General features: G+C 35.1%; 1 protein-coding gene and 1 non-coding gene across 2 annotated transcripts in view; both read right to left on the bottom strand.

The window, feature by feature from the left end:
• LOC118768488 overlaps positions 1–10,000 on the bottom strand; it is a 36,712-nt gene that overhangs the window by 22,523 nt on the left and 4,189 nt on the right. Inside the window, exons 3-7 of the mRNA XM_036515106.1 lie at positions 9,313–9,477; positions 7,384–7,642; positions 5,563–5,683; positions 4,769–5,023; positions 1,578–1,832 (exon numbers count right to left, since the gene is read on the bottom strand). Of these exons, the coding sequence (XP_036370999.1) occupies positions 1,578–1,832; positions 4,769–5,023; positions 5,563–5,683; positions 7,384–7,642; positions 9,313–9,477 (1,055 nt within the window). The remainder of the gene's footprint in view (positions 1–1,577; positions 1,833–4,768; positions 5,024–5,562; positions 5,684–7,383; positions 7,643–9,312; positions 9,478–10,000) is intronic.
• On the bottom strand, positions 9,867–9,939 carry Trnar-ucu. Its single transcript has one exon. It is a non-coding gene; the product is annotated as a tRNA-Arg (tRNA).

The following is a 10,000-nucleotide window of genomic DNA, read 5'->3' as shown; positions in this document are numbered from 1 at the left end:
AAGAGATGATAGTCTGAAGGGGGTAAATCTGGTGAGTGTTGGGGTAGTGAAGAAGTGGCTCAAAGAACAGTCAACAGAATTTTACGGGGCAGGGATACATGGTCTCATTCGAAGGTGGAACATTGCTGTTGAGAGAAACGGTGACTATGTTGAGAAGTAGGGATGTGATCCACAGAGAACCAGCTTCATTTTGATGTATGATACATGTTCCTGTGTTGGTAATTATACCTGTCCTAAACAAAATGGCTTTACTTTTTGATTCACCTTCGTATGTGTACATACACATTTTGAGTATCTTTGAAACTATTACTAACATGGATTGAGTGATTTCTATAAATCTGTTAAAATACACTATTTAAATCCAAATTCATTATACAGGAATGGCTGTGTGGTAAGTAACTTGCTTACCAACCACATGGTTCCGGGGTTCGGTTCCACTGTGTGGCACCTTGAGCTGACCAAAGCCTTGTGAGTGGATTTGGTAGACGGAAACTGAAAGAAGCCTGTCATATATATGGTACTTATTTAATCGACCCCGAATGGATGAAAGGCAAAGTCGACCTCGGCGGAATTTGAACTCAGAACGTAGTGACAGACGAAATACCGCTAAGCATTTCGCCCGGTGTGCTAACGTTTCTGCCAGGTTGCTGCCTTAATACATCCATTATTGATGATCGTTTCTGTTGTACAAGCATATTTGTAGACAAGAAAAGGTATAAGATAGCAATCAGTGTATCTGAAAATATATGCTACCAAAACGTTACCAAGGCAATCTAAAAGTGGCTAAATTCAAAGTGAACAAAGAAAACATCTCTAAAAGATGAATGCATACAAAAAGAAAGTTAAGAAGAAATATAATAGTCAAAGAGAAGCCAGTTTCCCATCTATCCAGACACCTGTAAAATCTATCCAACACCTGAAAATCTAAAGTTCTATCTAGCTGAATACCCATGGAAGCACTCCGTCGGTTACGACGACAAGGGTTCCGGTTGATCCGATCAACGGAACAGCCTGCTCGTGAAATTAACGTGCAGGTGGTCGAGCACTCCACAGACACGTGTATCCTTAACGTAGTTCTCGGGGATATTCAGCGTGACACAGAGAGTGACAAGGCCGGCCCTTTGAAATACAGGTACAACAGAAACAGGAAGTAAGAGTGAGAGAAAGTTGTGGTGAAAGAGTACAACAGGGATCACCACCATCCCCTGCCGGAGCCTCGTGGAGCTTTTAAGTGTTTTCGCTCAATAAACACACACAACACCCGGTCCGGTCTGGGAATCGAAACCGCGATCCTATGACTGCGAGTCCGCTGCCCTAACCACTGGGCCATTGTGCCTCTACACAGACAGGTACAACAGAAACAGGAAGTAAGAGTGAGAGAAAGTTGTGGTGAAAGAGTACAGCAGGGATCACCACCATCCCCTGCCGGAGCCTCGTGGAGCTTTAGGTGTTTTCGCTCAATAAACACTCACAACGCCCGGTCTGGGAATCGAAACCGCGATCCTATGACTGCGAGTCCGCTGCCCTAATCACTGGGCCATTGCGCCTCCACAACTGAATACCCATGAATTACTTACAAGAGGCAAGAATTGGTTTGGAGAAGGCTTTGTCAATCTTAAACGTCATGGCTACTTTGCTCTTTCCATCGTGGTTCAGTTCTGATTTGGCATCAAATTTGACTATATCCTTTTCTTTCAAAGTTAAGGAAGAATCGTATTTGCCACCAGACTTCTTGGGAGTATTGTTAATCCGTAAAATGGCAGAATAGTCAGTTTTGTCTGTTTTTATTACAGACACGACTCCCATGGCTTTTTTCAGGTTTTGGCCAGAGACTGCAAGGAAAAGAAGGTGAGATGAGATATTATAGCTTCCTACCTATATATGAGAATAAGTTAGAACTAAAGGATATATGTAGGGAGAATTTACGAAAAAAGCAAAAGATGAAGACAGGTGGTGTACAAAACAATCAGATGTATTAGTATAACGCTCAGGAATAGAAAAAGTCTTTTACGTTTCGAGCCTACGCTCTTCTACAGAAAAGGACACAGAAAGAAACAAAGAGAGAAACAATGAGAGAAAAATATGTGTGTAGTGGCTAACGATATATGCATGTGTGTGTATGTGAGTGTGAGTGTGTGTGTGTGTATATATGTATGTATGCATGTATGTATGTATGCATACTTGTAAATATGTGCAGTACTATTTCTGTGGAAAGTTTTCTATGGTCCAATGACCTTCTTGCCACCAATCTCCACCTTGTACCGTATATGCATATATGTATGCATGTATATATGTATGCACATATATATGTGTGTGTGTATATATATATATTATATATATATATATATATATATATATATATAATTAGTGAATGGAAGAAATGGAGTTGAACGAAGATTGTACAGAATTCCTTTTATTACATTCTACACATGTTTCAAAGGCCACAATTTTCCAAATTCTGATTAAATAAGGATACCATATTGCAGCTTTCTCTTCAGGAAAAACCAGGAATTACGTTGTAACAAGAAAATTCATCTTTCCATTTCAACAAATATATATATATATATATATATTCACACACAAACACACATACACACATATATTTATGTATATATATGGATATATGTACATTTGTATATATATATATTTTTAATAATATATTATTATTAATATTAGGAAATTAATATCAGAACTCCTCAGAAAGATATACACGTATGAAAAATTATCGTTGTATTAAAAATATATAAAGAAATAAATATAAATATTTATAAAAATATATGTAAATATGTATAAATATATTATGTAAATGACAGTTTAAAATTTTTAAATTAAGTTTTTAAAGCATCTTACGATCGTTTCATAGAAGTGTTGTCCTTATAATGAAATCCTATATTGATAAGCATTTATAGACAACTCTTCTGCTCTTCAGAGATATAAAATTTGAATTTTGTATAAGATATCGAATAATATTTTTTTTTTTAAATTTGAAGTAAGACTATAAAATGCTGTTTGTTTGAAAGATAAATTAAAAATTACTGCTTTTGATGAGAGTTTTGAAATTCATATATACTTCCTTGGTTATTCTTCTGCAATAATCCATAATATTCATATGTAAAATCCGTTATATTGTCTTGTATTCCAAATATAGTTCATATAGTTAGTTTAGAAATTTAACTATATTTAACTAAAGATTTATATATATATATATTTTCATAGCGTTTTTTAAGATGGCCAGATAACCGAAGAGATGGTGTTGTGGATTTCCACTTCGGCATCTGAAACTCAGAGTTTTATCTTGACTATTGAGTAATTGTAACATATTATTTTATAGATAAATTTCTTCTATTTACATAATATTGAGGTCTCTTTCTTTCTTTTGTTATCTTACCGTTGTTACCAATATATATATATATATATATATATATATAATATAATCCAAACTTACAGGGAAGTTTGATTTACCTAATAGTGGTTTTATCTCTAATTTATATATATATATATATATATATATATATATATATATATATATATTATATATATATATATATATATATATATATTATATATATATATATATATATGTATATATATATATATGTATATATATATATATATATATATATATATGTAAATATATATATATATATGTATATATATATTATATATGATATATAATATATATATGTATATATATTAATATATATATTATGTATATAGGCGCAGAAGTGACTGTGTGGTAAGTAGCTTGTTTACCAACCACATGGTTCCAGGTTCGGTCCCACTGTGTGGCACCTTGGGCAAGTGTTTTCTACTATAGCCTCGGGCCGACCGAAGCCTTGTGAGTGGATTTGGTAGACAGAAACTGAAAGAAGCCCGTCGTATATATGTATATATATGTGTGCATGTATGTTTGTGTTTGTCCCCCTAGCATTGCTTGACAACTGATGCTGGTGTGTTTATGTCCCCATCACTTAGCGGTTCGGCAAAAGAGACCGATAGAATAAGTACTGGGCTTACAAAGAATAAGTCCCGGGGTTGAGTTGCTCGATTAAAGGCGGTGCTCCATCATGGCCGCAGTCAAAATGACTGAAACAAGTAAAAGAGTAAGAGTAAAAGAGTGTATATATATATATATATATTATATATATATGTATGTATGTATGTATGTATGTATGTATGTATACATCATATATATATATATATATATGTATGTATGTATGTATACATATATATATATATATATATGTATACATACATACATATATATATATATGTATGTATGTATGTATGTATACATATATATATATATATATATAAAATATTATTAGAGACAAAACCACTATTTTGCAAAACAAACAAGGAAAGACTTAATCAATACATAAAATTTTAATAAATAGTCAAAAAAACCGATCAAGACAAGAAACGATTGTAGTGGCGGTTTTTTTGACTATTTATTAAAATTTTATGTATTGATTAAGTCTTTCCTTGTTTGTTTTGCAAATAGTGGTTTTGTCTCTAATAATATTTTATAATATTTTACTATAAAATTGATTTAATCCTAAATCTGATTTTTTTCCCTGTAAATTTGGATTTATTCCCTAATATTTATTATTAATATATATATATATATATATATATATATATGTATGTATGTATGTATACATAATTTTTTATGAATGTTGGTGCGGTGGTGGGACATAATAATCTAGCTGCGTGGTGGTAAGCTGCACCTCATATGGTGCCAAGTGAATGGGGATGGTTTGTTTACCTTTCACAAAGACTGGACCCATATGTCCAATGTATGAAGAATTGAAGTCGAATCTCTTTCTGGGCACAATTTCAAGATGCGCTGATGCTCGCGTATCGACACCGTTGGATTTGGAGATCAATTCAATTTTCGGTGCAAACAGGAGAAAACTCTTTGTGTATTTCATTTCGAGTTGAGCAAGCAGTTTATGCATTTTGTTGTCACTTGAGACGTGCCCTTCAAGTACTTTCTTTGAAGGACTGTTGGTGAGAGTCCCTGCAAAACAACAACAACAATAATAATAATAAAATAATAATAATAATAATAATAATAATAATAATAATAATGCACTACTAGGCACTGCACACATCCTACGCAGAACACTTTCCATACAGTAACCATCAGAGCATCACAACAAATCACAGCACATACCCAAGGCACACAGAGCTACGCTCGGTAGTGAAGTGAAAGCACGCTATAAAAATAAAACTACTGAATAATAATAATAATAATAATAATAATAATAATAATAAACCTAAACAGCATAGATTAATTAGTTCAGCTTTCTACTTAGTCTGTCATCTGTTGCCCTACAGAAGTACCCTGGCATTTACCCAAGGATAGTGGCAGTGGTTATGATGTACCAGCTGATAGACCCTTATTGTGTCGTTTGGCACATAATCAACTGATTAATTAAATACCACCACACACACACACACACATACACACACACACATACTCTCTCTCTCTCTCTCTCTCTCTCTCTCACACACACACACACACACACAGCTAACAATACCAGAAATTATACAGACCTTCCACTTTTGTCTTCCTGAATGGGGTCGAAAGAGAAAACTTGTCACCCTTCTTCTCGACTGCGGTTTTCCTGGAGGTCTTTGAGCCTGGAGTGTCTATGGAGAACCGAAAATCTTGTCTCTGGAAAATGAAAACACAAATATCTATAGATGTGTGTGTGTGTGGTGTGTGGTGTGTGTATATATATATATATATATATAATAACACACACACACATATATATATATATATATATATATATATATATATATATATATTATATGTGTGTGTGTGTGTGTATATATATATATATCTATATATATAATATGAGAGAATATTATTCCAAACTTAAAGGGAAATTCATCTAGAAATACTAAATCAAATTACACAAAATATAATTAATATATATATATATATATATAAATTAGAAAAATATATACGTTTTAATTTATATTACGTTTTATTTTTATTATTTATTATTTATATATACGTTTTATTTATTATTTTGCACATTACTTAATCATCGTTATATGTTTTATCTTATATTTAATCTTTCTATAAGGTGTAATCTTTCTAAATGGTATAATTTAATTTTTCATTATTGAATTGGTAAAGATTTGGAAGGGAAAAAAATGTTTTTTTAATTGTGGAAGGGGAAAAAAAATAATTTACAATGTTGTTTTCAAAAAAATAATAATACCTATATACAAAAATTAATAAATAATTATACCAATACATTGTAGTGTATTTATGGTGTTAGAGTTAAATAATAGTCCTTGGAGAAACTTCTTTGGAGGATTAGGATGCATGTGCTTAAGTGTATATCATCATCATCATTTAAAGTCCGTTTTCCATGCTAGCATGGATTGGATGGTTCGACCGGGGTCTGGGAAGCCAGGAGGCTGCACCAGGCTCCAGTCTGATCTGGCAGAGTTTCTACGGCTGGATGCCCTTCCTGGTGCCAACCACTCTGTGAGTGTAGTGGGTGCTTTTTACGTGCCAGACGAGGCTGGCAACGGTCATGATCGGATGGTGCTTTTTACGTGCCATCGGTACGCAGGCCAGGCGAGGCTGGCAACGGCTACGATCGGATGGTGCTTTTTACGTGCCACCGGTACGCAGGCCAGGCGAGGCTGGCAATGGCTACGATCGGATGGTGCTTTTTACGTGCCATCGGTACGCAGGCCAGGCGAGGCTGGCAACGGCTACGATCGGATGGTGCTTTTTACGTGCCACCGGTACGCAGGCCAGGCGAGGCTGGCAATGGCTACGATCGGATGGTGCTTTTTACGTGCCATCGGTACGCAGGCCAGGCGAGGCTGGCAACGGCTACGATCGGATGGTGCTTTTTACGTGCCACCGGTACGCAGGCCAGGCGAGGCTGACAATGGCTACGATTGGATGGTGCTTTTTACGTGCCATCGGTATGCAGGCGAGGCGAGGCTGGCAACGGCTACAATCAGATGGTGCTTTTTACGTGCCACCGGTACGCAGGCCAGGCGAGGCTGGCAATGGCTACGATCGGATGGTGCTTTTTATGTGCCATCGGTACGCAGGCGAGGCGAGGCTGGCAATGGCTACGATCGGATGATGCTTTTTACGTGCCATCGGTACGCAGGCGAGGCGAGGCTGCCAACGGCTACGATCGGATGATGCTTTTTACGTGCCATCGGTACGCAGGCGAGGCGAGGCTGCCAACGGCTACGATCGGATATATATGTTGAATATATATATATATTGACATCATAAGATCCCAGAATCATAAAAAGTGAAAAAAGAAAAAAAAAAAAATAGCAAAGCAAATATATAAACTATCGAATTAAAAAAGATATACTACTCACCCCAAAGTAAACTTCTAGCTCATAACCGTTTGGTACATCTTCACTCTTCATATACAAGTTAGCTTTCATGGGTCCAGTGAAGGGGAAATGTGGTGCATTTTTCTGATTCGTAGCATTGACATACCGAATTTTCTGGCAGAGTCTCAATCCTGTCACGGACTTCATGGTTTCTCCAGAACAGACATTTATTTGACGGATATCATCAGTGATTAACTGTTGCGGCTCCGTCTTCCCGTCAAGGATTGTGTCAAACTCACTCCTGTGTGCATAAAAAATGTGTAGACATAAAGTTACATACATATGTAAGTTTGTGTGTGCATGAGTATTAATGTGATTGTCTGTCTGTATGTCTATATGTGTATCTCTGTGTGTGTGTGCCCATGTATGTGTGTGTATGTGTATACATACATATGTATGTATACACATACACGCACATACATATGCTCATATGCACATATGTATGCAGACATATATACATACGTACATGGGTGTGTGTATCTATCTATCTATCTATCTATCTATATATTTATCTATATATAATATATATATATACATACATATACATATAATATATATATATATCAATATATATATATATATATATATATATGTAGTTGAAACAGTTGAAACACCCCTGTCACAACCTGGGACCTTGAAGATTGCTTAAATGCAAGAAAGTATACTAGTCCCTTAATATTTGATATTCAATATTTCATCTATTCAATAAGACAATCAATACTTCATTTTTACTATATATACTATTTATACTATATATTCTATATTAATATTATAAAGGATATAATAAACTAAAAAAAAACAGACTATTAGAATTCCTTTGAATAATATATATATATATATATATATATATATATATATATTCCCCATGTTGCACCACTGAAGCTATACACTGTTTTTCTCTTTCCATTTTTTTAAAATTCTGTCTCCATTTTTTGCTTCTGGTTCCTTTCTGTTCAAGAGCATAGGCTCGAAATGTAAAAGACTTTTCCTTTTTTTCCCGAGCATTAAACTAATATACCTGCTTGTTGTTCCTACACCTGTCTTCATCTTTTGTTTTTCTATAAATTTGAACTATACATATATATATATATATATGTGTGTGTATATATATATATATATATATATATATATATATATATATCTCCCGTCTGACACCATGATAGATCATTAGCTACTACACACATTTTTTTTCTCTCCTTGTTTCTCTCCTTGTTTTTTTTCTGTGTCCCTTTCTGTAGAAGAGCGTAGGCTCGAAACGTAAAAGACTTTTTCTATTCCTGAGCGTTATACTAATACATCTGTTTGTTTGTACACCAGCTGCCTTCGTCTTTTGTTTATTTTCGTAAACTTTCCCTTTATATATATATATATATATATACTAGCAGTATCGCCCAGCGTTGCTCGGGTTTGTAAGGGAAATAACTATATAAGCATTTTTAGAGGGTTATAGCCAAAAAATAGCCAAAAAATGCATTAAATATGGAAAAAAAATGATGGTAAATTTTTTTTTAAATCGTTGACTCATCGTAGACATTTTTAGAGAGTTACTTCCCTTTTTTTAATAGCGAAAAAAATGCATTAAGATGGAAAAAAATGATGGCAAATTTTTTTTTAAATCGTAGACTCATCGTAGACGTGCGATAATACCCAGAAGGGCTCGATATGAATCACGACTATAAGATACCCGGTTTTGGTTAAACTGCACCGCAAAATGTGGGAGTAGTTAGGAATCTAAATCGTAGGAGACAGACACACAACTTCACTTTTATATATAAAGATATCGTTTTACCAAAATATTTCTGGCGATAAAAACCACAAAGGAAAGACAGATATAGAGAAATGAGAGGTAGAGAAAGAGAGAGATATAGGAAAGGTGTATGGTAAGTTATTTCTGAGGTGTTGGCCACTTACTCTAATGTGAACAATTCGGCATTCTTCGGCAGTTTTATGGTCATTTTCTCTCCTTCCTTTACAGCTTGGATATCACTTGAGGTGCGGACAGTGGTCCTCATTTGCAAGCCACTATTGATCAAGTGAGCATTCGTAGACATGCGAACTCTGCCCTGTAACTCTGCACTGTTGGTAGTAGAGGGTGGAGGGAATATAGAAATGATCATATGTAAAATCAGATTTTAAATAAATAAACAAGAAAAAAGAGCACAAAATAAAACAAAAAAATACTAGCAAAACAAAACTGAAGATTATAAAAGATTATATATACATCATCATCATCATCATCATCATCATCATCGTTTAACGTCCGCTTTCCATGCTAGCATGGGTTGGACGGTTAAAACTGGGGTCTGGCAAGCCCGAAGGCTGCACCAGGCCAGTCCAGTCAGATCTGGCAGTGTTTCTACAGCTGGATGCCCTTCCTAACGCCAACCACTCCGAGAGTGCAGTGGTGATTTTATGTGCCACCGACACAGGTGCCAGACGAGGCTGGCTAAAAAAGTATTACACGTCATCCCTGGTGGGATTCAAACCCACGACCTCTGGATTAGAAGTCCAGCGCGCTATCCCCTGCGCTACAGGGACTTGACATATACATATATTTATCAATTCATTTTGCAGGATTCCTGATGTGAAATAATCTGTT

Source organism: Octopus sinensis, linkage group LG30 (genome assembly GCF_006345805.1).
Source record: "Octopus sinensis linkage group LG30, ASM634580v1, whole genome shotgun sequence".
In the NCBI taxonomy this organism is placed as follows: Eukaryota; Metazoa; Mollusca; class Cephalopoda; order Octopoda; family Octopodidae; genus Octopus; species Octopus sinensis.
This window is presented reverse-complemented; position numbering and strand designations above follow the sequence as displayed.